General features: G+C 45.8%; 2 protein-coding genes across 3 annotated transcripts in view; one reads left to right on the top strand and one right to left on the bottom strand.

Annotated features, from left to right (window-relative positions):
• The window catches only part of dlgap1b (discs, large (Drosophila) homolog-associated protein 1b), a 72,708-nt gene extending 56,348 nt beyond the window's left edge, over positions 1 to 16,360 (top strand). Inside the window, exons 7-12 of one of the 2 annotated variants that reach the window (XM_086101906.1) lie at positions 4,562 to 4,935; positions 6,476 to 6,555; positions 9,038 to 9,471; positions 10,240 to 10,331; positions 11,115 to 11,267; positions 12,483 to 16,360. In XM_086101906.1, the coding sequence (XP_085958032.1) occupies positions 4,562 to 4,935; positions 6,476 to 6,555; positions 9,038 to 9,471; positions 10,240 to 10,331; positions 11,115 to 11,267; positions 12,483 to 12,698 (1,349 nt within the window). In that variant the 3' untranslated portion in view covers positions 12,699 to 16,360. Of the gene's footprint in view, positions 1 to 4,561; positions 4,936 to 6,475; positions 6,556 to 9,037; positions 9,472 to 10,239; positions 10,332 to 11,114; positions 11,268 to 12,244 lie in introns of both variants that reach the window. The other variant, XM_086101908.1, reaches the window with a different exon arrangement.
• A 1,253-nt stretch (positions 16,361 to 17,613) lies between these two features.
• Positions 17,614 to 24,131, bottom strand: tgif1 (TGFB-induced factor homeobox 1). The gene is made up of 3 exons (XM_086102335.1): positions 23,874 to 24,131; positions 20,787 to 21,016; positions 17,614 to 18,972 (listed from the first exon to the last, which is right to left on the bottom strand). The coding sequence occupies exons 1-3, from the start codon at positions 23,887 to 23,889 to the stop codon at positions 18,313 to 18,315; spliced, it is 906 nt and encodes a 301-aa protein (XP_085958461.1). The 5' UTR covers positions 23,890 to 24,131; the 3' UTR covers positions 17,614 to 18,312.
• Positions 24,132 to 24,853: the final 722 nt, after the last annotated feature.

Raw genomic sequence — 24,853 nt, 5'->3', positions numbered from 1 at the left:
ATAGGCTTTCAAAATTCAAACAAAACCTGGACTTCAAAGCGTCACGCGATGTCAGCAAACCTGCTCTGGCTTCCAGTCGTAATTTTTTTTCTTATAGCGGGGGCGGCTAGTGGATTAGATGACATTGAGCCCAGGATGCCTCTGGGCATGCGTTGTGACCATGTAATGTCATACGCTGAAAAAAAGCCTTTGACAAACCTGTTTGGTGGAGTTTTTTTTTTGGAAGCGTTTTTATATCCCCAACAAAAAGCAACAAGGCTTGGAAACACCGACAACATGCCCGTTTCCCTCGCGATGGCCATTGTGCGCTTGTTATTGAAGACCGCGCCTATGGTTGCCTCTGTGATGGCAGGCAGGCTGCTGTCGAGGTGTCGCCGCCTGCAGCTGCAGTGCGGGCCGGTCAAGGTAAACAAACGGCCAACAGAAGCTTACCCCCCCCCCCCCCCGACCCCCCACCCCCCACCCCTTGCCTCCCCTTCCCGCCCTTCTGGTGTGACACCAAGCCCACTGGCAAAGTTCATGTTGCCGCGTGTCGCCATGGCGACACTATCACAAAAGTCATCCAGCTGGGCCCGGGCTGTATTCACGTGCGGCGCAAAAGGGACGGACAAATGGATGTGTTTGTGTGACATGGGCAAATGGTGGACCCTCAGCCCAAACACGGTGCAGCTGGCTTTCAACGTCGCCCCTCCTTCCTTGCAGAGACCACTCCCCCTCTCTCCTTTGTATTTGTTTGGACGGGCTGGATTTTCACTTGGTCCCCGCGTGAGGGAGCTCGCCCCTGCTGCATCGACTTTTTTTGCATAGTGGCCCATCACAAAGCTCACCAGCATGAACACCTCCGCGCGGACACGCTCGGTTGAGCCTCAAAGAAGAGGAAGTCTATTTTAGTTATAAGGGCTACAGAAATGAGCGGTCTCGGGGGGGCGGCGGAGGAGGGCGGTGGTTTTCTTTGGTAGGTCGACAAAGGAGGCGAGGGGGGAGTTCGCGCCAACGTGTCGGCCTTTGAAGCAAGGAGACTTGTCATTCACAAAATCCACAGTGCTCACGGACGAGATGAGATTTCACAAGTTCCCTTTGAGTGGCTGGTACGGGGTTCCATTCCACTTTTTTTGGCGCCCTAAAGTTACTGTCATCCTCTGGGGGGTTTTATTGAGATCATTGACTGAAAACGGATGTTCAAACGGCAACAGTATTTTTTTTTAGGGGTGAATCCTTATGGTTAGGTAGATTGTTCATGAAACAACTCAACTCAATTTATCCACAAGCCCTAAACCTAAATTTACACGAATCCAAATCCCAAACCCTAAACCTAACCGTAATGCTAAATTTAACCCTCATCTGCAACTCGAATCTGAATCCCAAAGGCTACTCAACCCGAACCCTCACTTTTACCCTAATCCTGATCCTTAACCTAGCATTAACCTTCCATTCAAAAACACATGAACGGAATTAAAATGCGGTTTCCAGTTTTAACAAAAAAAGAAAAAAAGCTATATATATAGATACAATAAGAGTTACTCAGTGAACAGAGCACTATGTGCTCATGCCCGAAGAATTTCAGGGCTAGATTTGCGATAAAACAGCTAATGGCTATAGCTAGCTAGCAAAGTAATTACAGTAGATTTGTGTGTCGCGACTCCAAATGTCATTGACGCACAAGTCAAATGGAACCTAAAGATGCTTTCCACGCTCACTGTGTGATAGGACGCAGTGTTTGCCAGATTGCGATGCGCGGTATAAAACGGAATGGCTATAGCTAACTAGCTAAGTACTGAGAGTATACTTGTGTGTCGCGACTCAAATTGTCATTGATGCGCAAATCAAATGGAACCGAAAGATGCTTTCCACGCCCACCGTGAGATAGGACGCACTCTTTTTAACACTGCTACTCTGAAGGAGTCGGAGACATAAGTGAAGCATGTGTGACTCAGCTGGATTTCATTTGAAGCTAACATAACGCTATCATTTCTACCGCCTGTGATGAATGAGAGCTGCGGTGTAAATTCTCAGTCACTTCAGTGATGCAAATGCGAATTCATGTGGTTTTGCTGTTGCGTATGTAGTATCTGGTTTTGGCGTGGGCGGGGTCTTTTGCCGCCAGGCCCTGTGAAGGTCGGCGAGCTTATCAGCGGCAGGAAGTCTGTGGTCTCCATTGATGTGGCCGAGCCGCGTCGGTGTCGTGCCTTTCTATCTCGCTCGCTCTCGTTCTCTCTGGCCTGTGTTTACTTAACCTGTCTGGGCTTTCCAAACAGCTGTCATCCTCTGGAGCGTCTGGCTTGGGCACTGACAGCTTCTCCCGCTTTGTTATCTGAGTGACTTTTAGATGACTTGAGGGGCTCCAAGGCCTGAAAGCGTCTGACTTTCTGTCCTTTGAACCTGTGCGGGGTTGGGGGGGGGGGGGGGGGGGGCTTGCGCCTCTTCCAAGTGGATGTGTACTTGGTGACCTTTTGCCCATATTAGGCCTACAACGTCCGTCATATCCATACCCTGACAGCTGGCAAAAATCTCGACGCTCGTGCGGATTGAAACACGAGATGGCGACTGATTCACAATTCACAGTCTAAAATTCTTACGCAGCGTACGCACTTACTGATCATCAGGCTTATTTGGAATATTTTCTTCGCCGTGCAGAGACCCAACTATTAGATGTCAACAAAAGTTGATCCCTAAAATTTTTCTTTTCGCAAATCCTGATCCAACACTAACCTGAAAAACGAAACCAAAAATACTGAAACACACGAAAAACAAAAGTGAAATAAATGTTATTCGAGTGAAAGTAGAAACAAAAATTAAATTACAATCAATTCAGATGAAGAAACAAAATTGAGGATTGTTCCAAAGTGAATTTTACAATTGAGTTGTAAAGAATCAAAATGAACGTTCAATTAATTAACGTTGAAATTTTAATTGATGATTAAATCATCAATTTTTAATTGATTAAATAATTCAACTGCAGTAAATTATAATTGTAAAATAGCTTCAATTGACTTTATTTTAAAATGTATTTTGTTTCATTTCCACTAGTAATTTTTTTTGGGGGGGGAGGGTTGGTGCACAGTGCTAATAAACAATAGAATACCAGAGTAGTTTTCCTTTTAATGCTTCATAATGTAATGTATTAACAATGACATTCTGATATAGAATCAATAATAACAGTGAATAGAATAAAATACAGTAATCACTAATAAGCCATTAAATAATGATGCATGACAGCATATGATAAATACAATTATTTTAAAAGGAAAGCTAATGTTCCAATAGACAAATCACAACACATTCGTGTTTTGATCGCAAAGCGTGCCTAAAAAAGCACACGCAGCTGTACGGGAAGATGCAGGAAGTCAGCTGCCCCGCATCTGCTCTGTGGCTCGCGATGCGCTTGTTATTTTCAGAGCGCTGATGTCGTCCCGCCCGCAACCGAGAGCCGCCACCGCGCCATTCATCCTCCCGTTTGAAGATCCGCTCGCTTCTCGAATTGGCTCGGATGTCCATGCGGGCAACGGGGCGAGCTGGTGGGGTGAAGGATGAGGATGATGTCAGCGTCTCGGTTGACCTCTAGAGAGAGAGAGAGAGAGAGAGAGAGAGAGAGCTGGCCTCAGTGGAGGCTCTAATGGTTTTTCGGGCAGGGGTGTGGTTGAACATCGCGGCGACAGCAGGAGCTTGTTTGTCTCCCTTTGGAGGCTTTCATTTATTTTTATGCCTTTTCACTGCGTACTGTGAACTCAAAACTAGCGCTGACTTGACGATATCAGAAATATCACCTTGAATGTCCTATACAGTGGCATCGAATACAAGGTGTGTGATCGCATGTTTTTGTACAGGTTTGTCCGGGGATAGGCTGCTTTTGTCACTCAAGATGCGCTTTGTATTGTGACACCCCTTGATTGGCTCTCCGGAAGGAGTGAGCGCTTTGTACAGTTCGCGGATGGAAGGAAGGCTTAGCCATGTAGATCAGTGGGTCAAGAGGCTGAAGCGCTAATCCTGTTACGACACTGGCATTTCTCTAAAAACGGCCCTACTCTGCTGCGCGTTTTGACAGCGACGTTCCTGCTTTCACTGTGCAGTCCAAAAAGACAAAAAATAAAAAATAAATACAGGACATTTCCCACAGTGCAACACTGCTTTTCTTGTCATACCCCTGTCGTGTTCTCAACTTTTGAAACTGTCGCGGGAGCCATGAAAAACAAACGGGGAAATTTTTTCAATAATATATTAAAATTTAACATTTCTAACATTTTTTTTAAAAATCGGAACAATATTGAACACATTTAGAAAAATAGCTGTAGGGTTGAAGTATATTTTTTTTTAACCCTTTCAGGGACAGCGGTTACTACAGTGGACATCTTATGTTGTCAGGTGGTTACAGGGTGTCATGAAAGGGTTAAGATTTTATAAATGTTGAATTTTGAAAACATTTTGTGTTGTTGATTTTTAAATGTTTCCACAAAATAGTTTTGTAATATTTTGTTGTCATGTTTTTAATCGGCCTGTCGTCACATCGCATGAGCCGTTTTACTGTATTATTATTGTATATCCTCCTCGTTCTTCTTCACCGTAGTGTCGTCATGCATTACCACCTACAAGAAGACCCCCCCGCCAGTCCCCCCGCGTACCACCCCATCCAAGCCCTTCATATCCATCACGGCGCAGAGCAGCACCGAGTCGGCCCAGGATGCCTACATGGACGGCGGTTCGGGCCCGCGCAAGGGCATCGGCTCGCAGCCGGGCCTCTCCAACTCCACCGAGAGCATCGACAGCATGAAGGCCCTGACGGCGGCTATCGAGGCGGCCAACGCTCAGGTCCACGGCCCGGCCAGCCAGCACGTCACCAACAGCACCGTCACCGTCACGTCCACAGCCATCGCCCACGTCGCCGCCGACAGCAAGGCGCAAAAGGAAGCGCTCCGCAAGTGCCTCTCCATCGGGATCCAGGTTTGCGTGCAACCCTTTTTGCCGCCGAGCGTTGAAGTTTGCTTCATTTTTGGGAGTTGATACGGTGAATTTTTCGCGGGTAGCGATACAATTACAAGTAAGTGACACACGCCATGTTCATACTAATGGGTGTTCGTAAAATCTGGACGCACAGGATAATGGCTTGTGTTTCATTCGATTCAAGAAAATAGCAGCTAAACGTTTGGCGGTCGTTTGGCAAACATTTGCGACCTTGAATGAACCCTGATGAGGATGCAATGTTACCAACCGACATGAACATTCACAAATGTTCGCCGCTCAGCGGTTCAAGGGCTTAAGTGATCTGGATCGGGGTTTTTTCTTAAACACTTTGACCCCACCTAAACTTTTTAAAAACACACTTGATTTGAACACACTATTTAAAGTCTAGTAAACCCCTGCATATTCGCATTTCAGCATTTGCGATTTTGCCGATTCACAGATTTTTATCAGGACACTGTTATTTGCTCAGGCCAAAGCCATGTCTAATATCAAAACGTGGCTTTGGCGCCATCTTGTGGCATCGGGGACCAAAGAAGTGAGGGAAGTTTAGTCAGGCCATAGCCTTGTCTAATAGGAAAGAAGAGTTTTGCCACCATCTTGTGGCATCTCAAGGCAATTACAAACCTTTGTAGGTAAGCGTCACTTACTCGCTCGTTTTTATTTTTTGTTCCTCTCGTCAAGTAAGGGTGACAAGTGGATAACGTCACTTTGAGGAAATGAAAATTGCCTCTCCAAATAAGAGCCCAGGCCTTCTTGTTTCTAGCTGTTTGTCCCTCCGGTTAGTGTAAGAGAACTAAACGGTGTATATGAGTAAACACTGAAACGTTTGTCCATCCATTCATCCATCTTGTGATCCGCTTATCCTCACAAGGGTCGCGGGGCTTGCTGGCAGTAGGCGAGGGACTGAACGGGTTGCCGGCCAGTCGCAGGGCACACATAGACAAACAACCGTCCGCGCGCACACTCACACCTATGGGACAATTTAGAATGTTCCATTTACCTGCCACGCATGTTTTTGGAATGTGGGAGGAAACCGAAGTACCCGGAGAAAACCCACGCGGGCACGGGGAGAACATGCAAACTCCACACAGGAAGGCCGGAGCCAGAATCGAACCCTGCACCTCTGCACTGTGAGGCCGGTGCGCGAACCAGTCGTCCACCGGGGCGCCCGACACAATGATCGTTATTGACATTTTTTTTTCTCCCACTTCCTTCCACACCCCTCGGGATTGACTTGGGACCAGTCCGCGTGCTACCGGTTGACCGCGATCGACTGGTCGGGCACCCCTGTTCTATTTGTCCTTAAAATGATAAGTTAGCTTGGCCAGTACTCGACCAGAATTGGGAATTCTGGAACTTGCTTCTCGCCAGTGGAAGTGTCCATAATGTGTGTCCGAACTTGGGCTATAAGTGAGTGGGCTGCTGTTGACATAGCTGACCACCCGCCTGCACAAACATGTCGCCAGATCTCCACCGTCACGCTCGACATGTTGATTGACAGCCGCTCTGTTGCCGACAGGTGGAGCCGGAAGAGGAGGGGCCGACAGAGGAGCAATCCAAGTTCCACTCCATTGGAATCCAGGTGGAAGATGAGCGCTGGTGAGTTGCAAACACAACAATGGCCGCAGCGAAGTGAAACCCGAGCAGAGAATAAGAACTCTAAAACAATTACAGAACGAACAGGACGAGAAGCTCGCAAAACAGAGAGAGGTTTGTTGTGTCCAGTGTGCAGCAGCTGTCTCAGCTCACTGATGGTTGGCATCAGGGAGACCCTCCCCGCTACACCCCCCACCCCCCACTCTTCCCCATCCCAACTTTGGTCTTGCACAAGCATTCCCCCCCCCACCCCCAAATGACAGCTGGACCCAGAGGATGTAGTGCAGTTAGTGAGAAGGTGGAGGTACAGAGGGGTGGGGGTGTTTGACAGCCATCTGTTGCAGCAGTCATTGTGATTCAGGCCACAGGGTGGGGTGGGGTGGGGGGGGGGGGTTCTGAAAGGGAACGCCGTGAAAAGAGGCAGCCGAGTGTGGTTCAGGAGCTCACAAGCTCGTTTCCCCCCCGTCCGACAATAATTTCGACATTAAAAAATAAAATAATCAAATAAATCGATGAATGTCTTAGCTGGTAACTCGATGACCGTTCTTTTCTAAAAAAAAAAAAAAAAAAAAGTACTTGTGACATACTTTGGACTCATACGACGCAATCTTTTTATTACCTACTCAAGCCAAGAACAAAAATTGGCCGTCTGCTGAACAGCATTCAGGCAACATGGACCTGACACATCCTGTCAAGAGCCAGACCTTCAAAATAAAAGCGTATAATATAAAAACAACCATTCCGCACTTTCTTGGTCCCCTCGGTGGCTTATTAGGCAGTCATCCTCAAACCATTTTGTACTTGTCAATTGAGTGCCTTAATATACGGACACACTTTGATTTGCCAGTTTACGTTGTGGAAAAACTCCTCTCGTCGAAGAGCGAGCTGCTAACTATTGCTAACCAAAACAGCAACACACGCTGAAGCACAAAAACTCAAAAACAAATAAAGTATTCTTTCAAAGACTTTCACATCTGTAGTTGAGTCGATAAGTCCTCCGCGAGTCACTAATTATGCAAATACCGTCGTGGGATAACTGTCTTTTTATGTCTGTGTGTGCGTGCGCGCGTTTGAAACTTCCTGTGTATGTGTGTGCATGCGCAACTGTTGCAGGTTCCAGCCTGACCTTGTTTGAACTCGCATCAAGTGAATGGGAGTGGAAGGAGCCATTAAATAAACACGACACCGGTGGTCTTCGTTATCCGCCTTAGAGGATGGACTTTTTAATGGCCTGTAGGCAACTCAATTTTCAACAGTACTTACTGCTGACCAAAACAACCCCCCCCCCTCCCCTCCCCAAAAAAAGGCACTGAAGAAATTGAATGTTCCTTGGCTGGAAACGTGTTTTCCCACCTCCCATCTTGTCGATAAGCTCTCGTTTATGTCAGCTTTCAAGTCTTTGGCCTTGCCGGACGACTCGGCCCCCTGCAGGAAGTTGTTTGCCGGCCGATATCGAGCAGGCTGAGGTCATTATGACTGAACACCTGCTTGGAGGAGTTACTCTTTAACTCCCCCCACCACACACACACACACTCACACTCGGCAGTATGTTTGATGTCGGCTGAATTGCACTCCCCTGTGCACCTCCTCGCTCTGTGTTTCACGCAACAGGAGAGATGAATGAGGAGGATGGGGGAGGAGGGAAGAGTGAGGAAGTGATGAATGAGAAGCTTTAAAGAGGGAGTGCATGTCCGGAGACCAGGCGGACCTGACTCTGCCTGTGTGTGCGTGCGTGCGTGTGGGTGTTTATGAGGCAGGTCAAGCTGAGGGTCACCCGAGATGTTTTTTTTTGCCAACGTTGCAGCCTGTTCCACTGCCGTTTCTCGCTCGACGTCCAGGTTGCTGTGCCGCTTGACGTTTGAGGATGTGCAGTGGTGCCTTGCGATATGAGAGGCGCAATAAAGTTTGTTGAGATGCAACTCCATCTCCGCATCCGTTTACCCTCACGAGGGTCGCGGGGCATGCTGGAGCTTTTGGCAGTAGGTGGGGGACACCCTGAACTGGTCGCTAGCCAATCGCAGGGCACACAACAACCATCCGCGGTCACACTCACACCGAGGGACAATTTCGAGTGTTCAATTAGAGCTGCCAGGCATGTTTTTGGAATGTGGGAGGAAACCGGAGTACCCGGAGAAAACCCACGCAGGCATGGGGAGAACATGCAAACTCCACACAGAAGAAACTTGCAAGCACAAGCTTGAGATAAGCACTGTATGCTAGCTACCCATTTAAACTCACTTCAGAATAAGCAACATGTTGGTCGATACAATTAACTGAAAACGTTTCCAAAAAAAGCGGCTTGCGGCTGTTTAACTCATTCACTCCCAAAGACGTTTTTAAACGTCTTTTCAGACTTGGTCTAGAATTGGCTGGTACTGAATGAGTTAATGCCGCTCCCACTTGATCGTAATTTTTGGATTATAAGGCGAACTTTAGAAACGTTCGGAGCCACTCACGTTGCTTACAGTCTTGTCCATTTCCGCAGTCACCGCCGCATGACCCGCTCCAATAGCGTCACCGCCGCCGTCCAGGCCGACCTGGACAACCCTTCGGATGGCCCGCAGCTGCCGCCGCCACTCCACTGCGCCACCATGCCACGTCGGCACTCCCGCGAAGCCGCCGCCTCCGCCGCTTCCACGGTGCGCATCCAAGGCTCGGGCAACCACTACCACGCCTGCGCCGGCGAGGATTATGGCGAAGCGGGATTCGACGCGTCCATCCTGCCCCCTCCGGACCCGTGGATGGACAGCGCCGCCGAGCCGGAAGCGGCGGAGGGGGCGCCGGAGGCCGTTAGTCGATCGGTGTGCCCCCGCGATGGACGCTGGTTCCTCAAACTGCTACAGGCGGAAACGGAGCGTATGCAGGGATGGTGTCGTCAGATGGAGCAGGACCAGACGGACAACCAGCTGCCGGATGACGGTGAGGCACTCTTAGAGCTACTTCCTGGCTACTGATTTAAGAGGAATGGCGACCAGTTGGATACACACTTCGGAAATATCAAATGTAGTCCCTTTGATCGCGGTATCGATAATGACTGACAATTATCTCTATCAGAACAAAAAATTCCTTTCCCTTTTTAAGATATCCTTTATTTGTCCCACACTGGGGAAATTTATAATAATTTTTTTTATAATAAATAAATATTTTTTTTAATTTATTTTTTACGATTACCAAAATATGATGTTCGGGTTGTGAACCCCTGCCAAAAGATGGGTTTTCATCAATACATCTATCAAATCAAATCTGATTGGAACAAAGGGATGACATCTCAATCGCATATTTGCTATGTTAAGTTTTGATAAAAATCGCATGTCGTCTGGTCCAGTGATGTAATATGACATTTATATATATTTTTTATTTATATGTAACGTAGCACCTTTTTTGAAGATGTACATGAAATATGACCTTGGAAAAGAAAATGCATGACATCATTTGCATTAGGATGTGGAACAGCATTTCTAGCAATGATGTCATCGCTTTGCCGTTGTCATGCTGTTGCTTCACTAATGCATTCTCCCTGCCAGTGTTGCAACATGCCTGCAGTGCGCGCTAGGCAGTGTGAGTAATTGCGGTGTGTGTGTGTGTGTGTGTGTGTGTGTGTGTGTGTGTGTGTGTGTGTGTGTGTGTGTGTGTGTGTGTGTGTGTGTGTGCGCGCGTGCGTGTGCGCGCCTGCCTGTGTGTCTGCAGTCCAGGGCAAGATCCGCAGTGCAGTGGGGAGCGCCCAGCTGCTCATGTCCCAGAAGTTCCAGCAATTCCGGGAGCTGTGTGAGGAGAATCTGGTATGTCACCTCATCCTCCGCATGCCTCCCGCCTTCCTCCATGATGACCCCCGCCCCCGCTCCCCACAATTCCTCCTCCATTCTTGTCTCACCGACACTGACGTCATCCTGCACAAACCACCCCGATGGGACGAATGAAGGAGGCGCTCATTGACTATGCATGCAGCCAGCGTGCGCCTGCACAAGCCGTCTCCGGCAAATTGACCGAGCCGCCGTGAGGCACTTGCAGACGGAGCGAGGCACCGCAATGGAAGCTCGTTTGGTCCCAACCAAGCGCCCGAGGAGTATCAACGAAATCATGATTTAATGCTCCATGATAAGAATGTACCCGAGCAGCATTGATTGAACATTCCAGAATCGGGCACCATATTGAAAATGTACCCGAGCAGCATTGATTGAACATTTCAATTGCACATGTGCCATATTCAGAATGTACCTGAGCAGCAGTGATTAACATTGCTGTCAGCAATGCGCCATATGAATAAAGTACCCGAGCAGCATTGATTAAACTTTGTGATTAGTAAGGCACCATATTCAAAATGTACCCCAGCAGCATTGAGTGAACAGCGTCGTTGCAAATGTGCCATATTCACAATGTACCCGAGCCGTAGTCATTAACATTGCTATTAACAATGCGCCATATTAATAATGTACCCGAGCAGCATTGATTAAACATTGCAATTACGAATGAACAATCTTACTGATCTCACCGTTTTTTTTTTTTTTTTCATGACGTACAATAATTTCCGACAAATGATTGGCATGCATTTGCGTTCCTCTCAGAACCCTGACGCGCATCCGCGACCCGTCTCCCAGGACCTGGCTGGCTTCTGGGACATGCTGCAGCTGTCCATCGAGAATATCAGCCTCAAGTTTGATGAGTTGCACCAACTCAAAGCGAACAATTGGAAGCCTCTGACGCCCCTGGAGATCCAGGTGCCCCTTTTAAACTACCGTCTTATTATTATTATTATTATTTGGGAATGGCTAATGGCTGCTAACCTGCATGCTAGCTCCCACTGTTGTGCATGTTTAGATCAGGGTTGGTGATATCATTCGATGATGTTGCGATTCTGTTCCAAAGATACCGATTGGATTGCGCTACAGCAAAATAAGTGCTTGTTGTCGACTGTGAGCTGCCATTTTGGTTTTTGTGGGCACCACAGACTAAGTCAAATTTTTAACCAAAAAAATTAATAAACTATTGATATTGTGAAACAGCGTATTAATCGATATACGAGGGGAAATCAGCACATTGTCATGCGACTAACCACAAGGAAACTTGAAAAAATTGAGTATCGTGACATGAGTGACAATATAAATTTTGTATTAATGGTATACTTGTACTCTATTCATATTTTGGCTTTGCATGGTTTTCATTTTGATGTCCCTGCTTTTTCTTTTGCATCTCGTTGTTGACAGTGCACAACCATTTTGAAGGGGTGAGAATTTGGGTTTGACCCATTTTTTTCGAGAAATCAGCCGGCCTATTAAATATGACGAAATTTGCTTTTTTTTTTCCCCCAAAGGAACAAAAACCGATTTATTCGCAAATTTTTGCTGATTGGTTTTTTTTCCCACATTAACACATTACAAATAAGAGAAACAACATTCTAACACCTCTCTCCTCAAAAAATCATTAAAACAAATCGGTAGATTTCTGCCAATTTTTCTCTGCTTGAAAGTTCAGCCAAAAATGTCATTCATTATGTCTTTTTTTAATGTATCAATTAGTTGGTTGTCCGAATTTTATTCTGCCAAATATTGGAATATCGAAAGTATCAATATTTTGCCTCACCACCCTATTTGCATGCGTGTGCGCGCGCGCGTGTGTATGTGTGTTATTTTATTTATTTATTTATTTTTAATAGTTTACATTTTTGCTGACGTCACTGCTTTTGTCTTGTCGACAGTGAGCCGCCATTTTGGAGAGCCTGCCCATCTCCACTTGTGCTTCTTTTTTCTGTTTTTTTTTTTCCCCCCACAAATGGCTGCCTACGTCCACCATAACACCACAAACAGTCACCGCATGCTCCCCCCGCACCCCCCCCCAAAAAAAAGGTTATTTGCTCTACTTTTTTCAATTTTTTTGGGGCCCCTGGATGAGGTGGATACACCAGGCCACTTAAGTGTGTTTTACCACCTGTCCAGGAGAGACATGCGCCCCCTCCTGTGCCAAAGAGGTCCCAGAAGGGCCACGCCCCGCTGGCGAGGGACCGCTCTCTGGAGAGCTCCGAGCGGCAGCGTCTGGAGGCCCGCAAGCGCCTGCTCGCTGCCAAGCGTGCCGCCTCGGTGCGGCAGAGCTCCGCCACGGAGAGCGCCGACAGCATTGAGATTTACATCCCCGAGGCGCAGACGCGATTATGAAACACACACACACGCCATGCGCGCAGTAGTAGCACTGGATGGTGAGGGTGCTAACGGACTTTATCACATCACTGTCGCCATGGAAATAAGTATATTTGGATTATTTATTGATTTATTTATCGAGCCCCCGTGCTCTCCCTCCCACCTCTTTCAGCTTTAATGTAGCACCCACACCTCCCTCAAGTCCTTTCCCACCGCGCACACACAAGCTCGCACTGTAATGATGTCTTATATCAGTTACAGACATGTTTTTTTTCCCTTTTTTTAATGTGGCCAGATTATAGATACACTGGTGCCTTGAGATAAAAATGGAAATCGCTCTGTGAGCACGCTCAAATCATCCCCCTCATTGAATGAATGGAAATGAGCCAACTTGATTTCGAAAGCACTTCAAAAACACAACCATAGATGAATACAAAGTGTTGTGCATCAAAGAACTCGATTAACTTCAGTCGGAAGTCATCTCAAAGCACCACTGTACACTGTTCGCTAGCTATCTAGCATACCCGGACGTCCAAGTTGTTAACTGCGAATGATATTAAAGCCGCCGACGTACTGTATATTCCGTGCACGCGCTGTATCGATTTTATCTATTCTATTCATTTATTTATTTCATTGGGATGAATCAAAACAAGACTAAAGAGCGTAAATGTGCCGGACCTAGCATAAATGCTAGTTTTCAGTCGTAGTCCCAAACTATCTATTTTGTGGCCACAAATTAGCAGATTTTTAAATCTGATGTACTCCCAATTCATTTTTTTTTAAATCCCATGCCATGGGCTCTCTGTACACAACCTCGTGAAGCCGTACAATGAGGTGCAGCGTTGTAGCATGGTGAGTCAACAAAATTCTCTTGCACTGGTCAAGAGGTTCCATTTTGTCTGCGCGGGTGCGCAGCTTTTCCGGAAAATTGAAAGAATCACAATTATTTATTATTTTTATTCTTGTTTACGGTGCCACAAGGGCCATCTTGTCTGTGATGAGTAAGTGTGTGTGTGTCTGTGTTACAATGCAATAGATCTTTATCGATATGGAGCAGCTGTATCAAAGCGCTTTACGGACCATTTAACGTAAAATAACAATCCAAGAGAAGACATCACCGAAAATAGAGATGATAATTGACGATTGAAGGGTTTAACGTTAAGCGGTCCCCCCCAGACAAAACATTAGGTACACCCGCACAAACAAAATCAATCCAAACGATTCAGCCGTGGCATTGATGTTTACTTTTGTGGTGTAGTCATTTTGATTGAATGCGTTAGCATGATTTATGGTATTGTACAACTTAAGTATTTGGGATTTTTATTTTTTCACGACAGCACTTTTAATCCCCAAAGGTCAACGAATCTTTATTTAGCAATTCCTCACTGTTTAGTTTTTTATTTTATTATATTTTTACATATGTAAATAATATTTTTTAATATACACAATGTCTCGCCCCAAAACAAGCATTCTTTTTGTAAAGGCATTTTCGATCGTCCTTTTTTTACGATGCAAATTTGAATCCCGGAAGGCAAATTCACTTCAGTGTAAATTCCACTGAATTTATTTTTCGTGTGATTGTATAAAATACCAGTGTGACGTTCCGTCATCGTTTCGTTATATTTTCTTACTTTAGTGCAATTAGTGAAGGCGATGATCCTTATATTTTAGCTTATCACTGAATTTATTTTATTTTCATGATACGTATTTTTCCCAAATTTGAATTTCTGAAGAAAATGAACTTGTATACAAATTCCACTCCTTTTTTTTTTTTTTTTTTAATAGCTTCAAGAAAGCATGCTATTATTTTTTGCACTTTAATTATGTTACTGTATAAATCACGGGTGTCAAACTCATTTTTTGTTGCAGGCCACTTCAGAGTTATGGCTTCCCTTGGAGGGCTGGTCTCAACGTTATTACCCATGACAATTTGACATTTCGGCACAGAATTCAGCAAGAATCATGATAGTTGACACACATGATTTGCTCCCACGGGCCACATAAAATGACATGGGGGGCCAGATCTGGGCCCCGGGCCTTGACTTTGACACTGGTGGTATAAATGATGGAATCATAACATTGCGTCAAAACTGAGCAGGATCAACTTTCAGGCAGAATATACACAAGGCTGATAGATTGGATAGCATTGTGTGGGTGTACCTAATAATGTGGGTGTGCAGGTCCACGCACCCGGCCAGGTGCTCTCAGATAATTTTAGTGGGTTGTTTTTAAGAAACTTTTTTTGGGTATCATTTTATGACATCATTGACAGTATTAAGACAAGACGGCGAGCCATTTTCCTCCCCATTACCGCATTGTGCTAACTCGCTGATCATAGCACAGCAGGTTTTTATTTCATTTTTTTATCAATATTTTCTCGTCACCTTGTGGTCATAATTGTTGTTGTTGTTTTTTGGGAACATTTATTTATTAAGGGACTGTTTACCGGCGCACTGACTTTGAGGCCCTTCTACTGTGTTTCCCTCCTTTTTGTTTTCCCTTTGCGCCTTAATTTGGACAGTCGAGCACAACGGTGGTCTCAGGGGAAGACGTGTGTGTGTGTGTGTGTGGGTGTGCGTGTGTGTGTGTGTGTGTGTGTGTGTACGTATGACTGTATATGTTGTCTCTGCTGTCAATCAAGTGGAATTTGCCATCACATAGGAAGTTAGAAGGCTAGTTTAGGAGACCTGACCAGTCGGCTGGTTTGAATTGACCTCATGTTTTGTGCCATTGGACTCGTTACTGAAGTGACAAGATTTGCCTGCTAATCAGTAGCCCCTCTCACATAACCTGGAAAAGACGTTTTTTTTTTTTTGTTTTTTTTCCAGGAGAAAGTGACACAAAGTGTGGGGGGGAGTCCAAAGTCAACACGGCAATTTTGGACGTTTCAAAAAAAAAAAAAAAACATTTCGGAGCTGTTTTGCAAGACCGTGATGTGACAGTTTTGGACTCGATGTGAAAGGAGAAGGCACATGTACGGATATTTATGGAGGGAAGTGCTCAAGCACACCCCAAAAAAGGCCATCCGCCAAAATTATTGACACATGGAATGAAAACATTTTAGGGGGACTTGATGATAGAGAGGGGTTGTTTTTTTTTAACAATAAAAAATTGAAGAAATAGGGTACAGGGTTCTAATCAAGAGCGAGAGGGATGGTGCTGGAGCACTACTAGGGTGCGCCCAGGATTTTTATTTATTTATTTGTTTAATGTCATGTCTTCTTTTACAGCTCTGATGTGACAATTTTATAAATATATATATATATATATATATTTTGGCTCCTATGATGCAGCAACTTGCAGGATCTCAATGTGAAAGAGGCTCTTGACTAGCTGACGTTTGTGGGATTTTTGTTTGTTCGTTTTGGGGAAGTGGATGAGTGTTTTAGATGCCAATGCTCATTTTTATGTTTTTATTCTTTTCCGGAATTGTGTGTGTGTCAAGTTCCTAAAATGGCACTGTTCATCATCATGATAAGAACATATCAATTTCTGGTGTAGCAGGGAGTTTGTGATGTAGTTCAATTGTACATAAATGAATGTTTTTTTTTCCCCTATGTAAATGAAATCAGATAATCTTATGGAGCAGACTTTTTTTTTTTTGGAATTAATGTTGCTACGTGTTTAATGGATGTGATGGCACGCGTGTGCGAGCATTAAAATGAACCCTGTGGCCATTTTTCTGCTTTCTCGACATGTGCTTTCCATCGCGCCGCAATCAAAAGACACAGTTAGGGGAAAAGGGCGGCGCGATGCGCTCCACGGGGACGCCACCCCGTAATTATGCCTTAACCTCTGCACTACTCCTGGCTCGTCAAACACGCACCAGTCGCATAGAGTTCACACACACATATATAAAATGTGTATGTATGTACTGTATATGTATATAACGTGTATGTATGTAGATATATATGTATATATACACGTATATGTATATATACGTACATGTACGTATGTATATGTACATATACATACATATACATGCGCGTATACGTACATATATGTATGTAGATATATATGTATATATACACGTATATGTATATATACACGTATATGTATATATACGTACATGTACGTATGTATATGTACATATACGTACATATACATGCGCGTATACGTACATATATGTATGTAGATATATATGTATATATAAACGTATATGTATATATACATACATGTATATATACGTACATGTATGTATATGTATATACGTACAGTATATGTTTATATATATATATATATATATATATATATATATATATATATATATACATATACAGTCAAACTTCGGTTTTTGAGCGTCTCTCTTCTCGACCAAATCGGTTTTCGACCAAAAATTTCGAGTTTTTTTTTTTTATGCCTCGGATGACGACCGAAAATTGGTTCTCGAACAAACTGAGCACACTTGAATGCGCCACTTGACTCCTCTCGCTTCCTCGTGTAGCGTTCCATTACTGACCAGACGTGTTCAAGAAAGATTTTTTTTTAAAAAAGAGCGTGGTTTCGGTTTTCGAACAGCCTTCTGGAACGGATTATGGTCGAAAACCGAGGTATGACTGTATGTACATACACACACACATACCATTTGACGCAGCCTACTGTGCAATCCTTCCATTTTAAAAGTTACACAAAAAAAGCAAAATAAAAGCCCCATTAAATATTTTTTTTCAAATGTTTTAGAAATGGACAAAAGTCTTTATAACTAAAACAACTAGTCAAGCAGTGGCGAGCACACGAATGAACAAGGCCGTGTGTCTTTGCAAGCAGAGGAGAACTCCCGTGGAGAAGCTTTGCCCATGGAACAGCTGTCAAGGCCAGACGGGAAATGGATTTACACGACGTCGGCGTCACTTAATACCCCCGCTGGCACGGCCGGTGTTAATTTATGCAGGATTATGGGAATTAGCCGACACACCACCACAATGCCGTGAAATGTAGAAAAAAACCCACAAAACTTTATTTGAGTCCCGCGTGACCTCTTGCTCGCCACAAACATTGCACTGTATGAAAAGAAATCACATAAGAGGGCGTCGTGTCGTCACATTATCTATACACGTGGTCCTATTGTACATGAATATGCTTCTTTTTGGCTGTCTTTCTCCAAAAAAATAAAAATAAAACAGCGTGAAGAAACCTGTAGTGTTCTCATCCAATCCACTGGCCCAACCTGCTACATTTTTTTTTCATCAGGAATATGTCCCTTTCGTGGGCATTAAAGTAAAACGACATAACCGCTAAATGACAAACTATAGTGTAACATTAACTACAGTAGTAAATACGTTGATGCCAAGAGCAAAAAAATGTAAAAAAAAAAAAAATAATCGTAAAATGAAATAAAAAGTCTGTTAAGACATTGAGATCCATCAGGACCTGAAACGTGTTTGGATGACAGATGTAAGACGGGTAGCATTTGTCCCATTTTTTTGTTGGTTATTTTTTTTTTTTGGTCCCCGGGTTGCAAATAAGATACAAATATGAAATGGATAAACATCTTTGAGCCAAGGCACCGTGATACTGTTGTTTTTGTTATTTAAAAAAAAAAAAAGACAAAACAAAAACAATTTGATTGGTTTAAAAAAGATGAGAGGGCTTGTTCACAGTTTGTCAATTTGGGGTCCCCCCCGGCTCCCTTTTAGGAGACTAACTGTTTGGCCTGCAGCTCCATCTCGGCGGCCCGCTTCAGGGCCACATCCACCAGGAGCTGGAAGCCACTGAAGTCCTGCGTGAGGTCCGGCGGGGTCGGAGGAGGGGTGTTGAAGAGCCCGCTGCGGGGGCTCAGGTTTCCCTCCAGGATGGTGCCGGTACTTGTGGTGGCGCCGGCGGGGAAGTGGGCGCCCGCGCCTTTATCGAGACACCTGAGGAGCGCCTGCGCCGCCTGCAGCCGCTCGGCCGCCTTATCAGAGTTCAGCGACGACGGGTGCAAAGCGGTCGGGCCGGCGACGGTGGTGTGACAGATGACAGACGGCCGGGTGGGCGGGTTGCCCGACGAAGGGGACGCGCAGGTGGGCGACGCCGTCGAGGAGGACGGCGACGCCGCCTTCCTCAGGACGCCGGCCGTGGCGGGCTCGAAGCAGGAAGGGTGCAGGACCCGTTTGTCGTAGCCGCCGTCGTCGTGGGTACCACCGACCGGGCTGCTGCTGCTGCTGTGTTTGGGCGACTGGGAGCTGTCGGAGAAGCTGTCGCCGGCCTTGCCGCACTTCCTGGAGATGGTGAACTGGTTGGGGTCCTTGCCGTCTTTCCGCAACATCTCGGGGAGGAGGCGCCGGCGTGCGTTAATGAACCAGTTGCAAACCTGGAAAACATCGTGCGCCGTCAGTCTTGGAAATATTTGAGCAACAAATAAACGAAGCGCTTGAGAGGACCCATTTGATGAGCGGAGGGTACCCCCCCCCCCCCCCCCAACACCCCGTTTCCCACCAGTGTCAACAAGATCCCTGAACCAATCGACAACGTGTTGAGCAGACCGATCGCTATCCCCGCCGCGTTGACCCGCCCCCCAAAAAAAGTACACCTTTCCAGGAATCAAAAGGCCTAACTGCGAAAACAGCAACTTACCCAGACCACCAAAAACAACCTCGCCGTCTGACAACTGACATTTCGACAACAGAAACTATTCCCAAGTCTATAAAGGGGGGGGGGGGGGGAGAATCAGCGAAATTGGACCAAACCCTTGACGTGAGCCCCTCGGCCAGCACACACCTCATTAAGAAAATAAACCTCCCCAGTCAATGTGACAAACGACCGATACCACCTACCAAAACAACCAATCACAAAGCTCGAAAACTTCGATATTTTAGATTACATCACACGATCTCAGGTTACCGAGGCTGTGTGTGGATGCCTTCAATCAGGGGTCGGCAACCCATAATGTTGAAAGAGCCATATAGGACAAAAAAAAAACCAAAACATGTCTGGAGCCGCAAAAAAATAAAAGCCTTCGATAAAACTTACAATGAAGGAAACACATGCTGTATATATGTAGGAGACTGGACTGTCTCAGAATTGTTTATTTATTCCTTTGTTGTGTGTTCACAAACGCCCCCATAGAATTTATATTGTTTTTTTTTTTGTTTTGGTGCATTATTTTCGCTTTTCTTAGTGTCAGTGAAGTGATCATTGAATTTCCGTTTTTCGGAGGCTGTCTTTGAACGCCTCTCGAGTCGAACGAGAAGAGAGAAGGCACGGGGTCGGACGCAGACGTGTCGGTGTTTGTCGAGACTGTTAAAAGCATAAATAAAGTGTACATTTGAAAAAAAACAACACCACAGCTCTCCTTTTTCGGAGCTGCAACATGTATCTATATCTATTTGAGCCTACTATCAAAATCTTTTTCCATTTTCCAACTTTTTATAAAGCTCCAGGGAGCCACTAGATGTCGCTAAAGAGCCGCATTCGGCTCTGGAGCCGCGTGTTGCCAACCCCCCGTCTTAAATCATCAAACTATTTGATACGTATCCCGTTACAGGGGGGCGCGATACGATTCGAGGATAGTTGGTCGATTCGCGGAAGAGGTAGATTTGATGCGCGCGCATCTTGGCAATCAAAACCGATTTTCTTTTTTTCTCGATTCAAACAGGTTTCGTAGTCAAACCCTCACTACTGGGGGCTTATTTTGATGAGTCGTGCACTTTTCCCCTCTCCCGTCGCGCTCCCTCTGTGTTGTACTTCAGGTTAGATTTGGACTTCAGCGCCGTTGCCGTGAAGAGAGGGAAGAAAAAAAAAAGAAGTGACAATAAAACGGTCATCGTCATAGCGACAATCGGGGGGAGGGGGGGTCAACTGTCTTGTTTCCTTTGGTTCCGCGGGCCAGTCGTAACTGGCTGCAGCTATGTAAATGACTCCGCATTGTTCCCAGACAGCTGGGATGGGAACGGCTGCAGGGAGGGAAATTCCTCAGCATTCACTGACTCACGACTCCCCTCCTCTTCCTGCTCCTCCTCGCGCACTGCGGAGTTGCGCCACAAAAGCAGACGACCTCCAATGCAGTAAAGTGTCATGTTTTGACAGGAAATGATTCATCCCATACTTCCTCCCACTCCCGCCCCCCCCGCTTGGAGGGTCGCCTTTGTGTGTGTGAGGTGGGGGGGGGGGGGGGGGGGTACGTACCTGCAGTGTGGAAAGCTGCGTCTGCTTGGAGAGGAGAGCCTTCTCCTGCTCCGACGGGTACGCGTTGTAGCGGTGCTCGTACAACCAATCCCTGAGAATCTGCACCGACTCCTTGGGCAGGTTGCCGCGCCGCTTCCTTTTCCCGCCTCCTCCACCGCTGGATGACAGGTCCAGGGGCACGTCCACGCCATCGTCATCGTCCGTCTCGCTCCCCGACAGCATCATCAAACCTTAAGAGAGGATCCGGGAAAGAGAGAGAGAGAGATTTTTTTTTTTTTCCGAGCTGTCAGGTTGCGCCATGTGATTCATTCCATAAAGCCAGGGGGAAATGTGGGGAGAAAGAGGAGCAAGGCAGCAGGATGTCAGCGAGGTGCTTGTCAACCATAAAACCAGCCCGGACACATTGGAGCCACACACCTCGCATGCTTGTGTGACTCAGGCTGACCGTGGCAGGCCCCATTGTTTGACGGAACATGTGCAAAAGGAGTTTAAAAGGGGCTCACAAGTCACACAAAGCATGACGGATGTCTGAATATTCAGCGGCATGAGCAAATCCGAGCATCTCAAGGCTTCCAAATATGCCTCAGAAATCAACAAAGCTGCTGAGGGTTCAGCTCAACAAGCATTTCAGGGGCTCCCAATACGCCTCGAAAGTCAAAACCAAACTCATCCACAAAAAAATAGAGAGATACTTTCACTCAGTGAGAATCTGTGGGATTCCAAAATATGTCGCCAAAGTCAACAAGTCAGGCGTCACTTCAGCTCAGCGGGCGAGCGAGCATGTCGGGGGTTCAAAATGGGCCTCAGAAGTCAAACAGCTTGTCAACAAACAAATCTGGTGGCGTTTCAGCTTAGCGAGCATCTCGAGGGTTCAAAATCCGCAATCAGAAGTCAACAGATCAGCGTGAGATGTCGACGGTTCAAAATGCAACATCCCTCTCCGACGTCAAAAGACAAAAAACAGATCTGGCTCCTGATTTCAGCTCGGCAAACGCCTGAAGGGTAAACCACGACGAGTGTTCTTAGCTTCTCCCCATGATGGCAAAGTATACTCGTGATCATAACTCCCAGTCTTTTTCTAAATATATCAATGTTTCTGGATGCGGTTCTATATTTACCGTAACTCCGTGACAAACCATTTGTAGCCCTGATACGTCATGACGACAGTCAATACTTGAATGAAAAACACTCGTAGGCCATCAATATGACATTTTCTTCATACGTCGCACAAATTTCTTAGTTGTTCATAACCTCGGAGTGTCATTAGGGTAAATGTTGTCAAAAACACTTCAACCATTAGATGAGCCATCATACATCTATTTTTATTCCCTATATATACTTACTTAGACCATGACTAATCCTTAAAAAGAATGAATCAGTTTAAGCCAGATGGATATACGATTCATTGAGATTTCGCAATTCCTCTCACCTCAGTACGGCACTAATATTAGTCATTCTTTACTGGGGATAAAGACTATGACTAAGTAGCGTTGTATTGCAAGGCTCCACGTGTTACTGCGACAGTATTCAATTTGCTGCTTATAGGGTTAATCACAGAGCATAAATGCTACTTAGCATTAGCAAGCGGGCTGAAAGGCTAAGCTGCGTGGTCGTTATCGATAAAGTGGGATTCTCTGTATTTTCTTTTGTTTGACAGTAAACTACAACTGGGGGTGTCGTTAAGCATCTGGAAGCCTTTTTTTTTTGGAAGGATTGTTGTCAAAATTAATCAAACAAACTGCTGCTTGTTGTGAAGTGAGTCACGATCACCATAGAGCGCTCATATCTCAAATCTGCGCTTCTTTTCTCAAAAACTTGTAAATTTAGTGATTTATACCTTCAGGCACTGTTGTATTCTATTGTATAAAGTAAAAAATAAAATAAAATAAAAATTTAAAAAACTGGAAAATGGCAGTATCTGACATTCACCACTGCCTGCCCATTCTTGAAATGTCATAAATAAACTGCGCACCACCTATATTTTACTTCAGACCTCTAAAAACTACATTCTATTAAAATATATAGTGAATTGGGGGGTTGTGAGATGTTTGACAGATGTGGGTCAAACCTCCGCCATCTTGGAGTTCCTTTAAAAAAAAAACATTTCCTGGTTTCTTGTTTTAAATGGCTCCCAGTCACGTGACCTCACCTTAATGTGGAAGTATGACTTGGGGGAAGGGGGGTGGGGTTAATCACCATAAATCCCCAACACGCAGACCGCCGTGGGTGCCGAACTCTAGTGGGAAAAGTGCGGAGCAGCCAACAGGATGAGGTAATTACGTGGGCCGGGGAGATGTTGGTAGTGCGAGTGGAGGAAGGAGGCGGGGGGAGGGGAGACCTGTTGCAAATCAGCGTCTCCAGACTAAACAAAAGAATCTGGGGTTGCTCGCCTTTCTTTGTACGCTTTGCTGCTAAACTTTTAAAGCCTTTCTCCCACGCTTCCCCAAACCAAATATCACCCACTGTAGACAAAAAAAAAACCCCACACACGTTCAAACACAATTGGACACTTTCGCCTGTGGTTCGTTACGCGACTCAAAAGTTGTGTTCTTTTGTGTGTGGAGGACACGCGGTGAACAAACTTCCAACAATGAGGTCAGCCACCCAAACACGACTTCCAGTAGCTCCCGTGACACATTTTTAACAAAGACAAGCCCCTCGCGTCGAGAGTTTTACACCTTATTTAAGCTATTGGAGTAATTTGTTAAACTAACAGTCAACGTTCAAACACATTTAACAACTTTTCGACCAAACTCCGTCGGGAAAGTGGCACACTCCCGCACTTGCATTCAAACTTGACAAAAAAAGCGCAGCTAAACCCACGCGCGGACGAGGAGATTTCAACCCGAAAAACAACGGAGGAACATTCGGCGTTGTTTTCGCCTTGTTCCAGTGATGAATTCGGACGCAAATCAGCAGAGAAGAAATGAGTGTATTTCGGCTGTGACGTCTAGCCAGCACATGGCACTCACAGCCTGTCATGTCTGCACCGTAGACAATAGACTCGGAGGAGGGAAACGGCAACAGAAAGCCTCCCTTTTCCTCGTCGTTAAGCATCCTAAACTACATTTCTTCACCACATCTTACCTTTTTTCGTCTTCATCCCCCCCCCTCCCGAAAGGCCACTTTGATTCTCGCGTGGAAGAAAAAAAAGCAAACGTCCCCGCGGTGGTGATCTTCTGCTGCCTCAGCGTTGTATCCAAATGTTGCGAAGAATCCTAATTCATCAAGAAGACAAAAATGAGAAAAAACATGTATCCCGTTTTGTTGGGGGGGTCTGTTAGCGCGTGCTGGTCCGTGGCGGAGGTAGGCAGGCTGTGTGTTGGGGGGTGGTGTTGACGCTGGTGTGGAGGGGGGGGGGTCACCTGCGATCTCTCTCTCTCTCTCTCTCTCTCCCTCCCCCTCTCTCTCTCCCTCTCTCCGCGAGGCTTTTTGCTGTAGACTGCGTTGTGTGTTTGATGGGGGGGGGGGGGGGGGGTACAGGGTGACAGCTATCTTTGACAGCTGCGTGACTCAACCCACGGAGGATGCTTCCCCCTCCCCTTTTCCCACCGCCCGCTGACATCAGCTCAGCTCGCCCCTCTCCGCTCCACTGACACACAAAAACAAACAAACAAACAAACAAAACGTGGAAAACCAAGCTACTGCTGTTTTTACCCCCGTTCTGGCAACCCCCCGCCCCCGCCGTCCGTCTAATTATGGCTTTCGTTCTATGTAACTCGGAACTTATATGTGTTTGTGTGCAGTCGTGGTTGGTGCACTCGTCAACACGTCAAAAAAAAAAAAAAACAGTGAAAGATCAATGCCCTCATTTGTATGCGCCGCACAGCCATGCGACAGCTGCTCAAAAAAAAAAAGCTATGGGGCAAGCTTTCATGAAGCAACGTGTCGCCCCCTTGTGGATGGTTGTGGGAGTGAACGTAGGAAATGAAGCTAAGTACAATTTCGGGTATCTGTCAACAAATACAAGCACGTGCCAAATTTGAGATGTTTTTTTTTAAATTTGCTCAGTCCTTTTTTAAATTGGAATCGGTAGAAATATATTTCATCAGCAAAAGTAGAGTGCC

Source organism: Hippocampus guttulatus, chromosome 21 (assembly GCF_054856545.1).
Source record: "Hippocampus guttulatus isolate MCC_2025c chromosome 21, RoL_Hgut_1.0, whole genome shotgun sequence".
Lineage (NCBI taxonomy): Eukaryota > Metazoa > Chordata > Actinopteri > Syngnathiformes > Syngnathidae > Hippocampus > Hippocampus guttulatus.
The sequence above is the reverse complement of the archived record's forward strand: the minus strand, read 5'-3'. Positions and strand labels throughout refer to the sequence as shown.

Coding starts and splice junctions, on each gene's coding strand:
- tgif1 (XM_086102335.1), bottom strand. Junction 18,973..20,786: donor CGCAGCTTTCCACACTGCAG/GTACGTACCCCC, acceptor GATGTTTTCCAG/GTTTGCAACTGGTTCATTAA.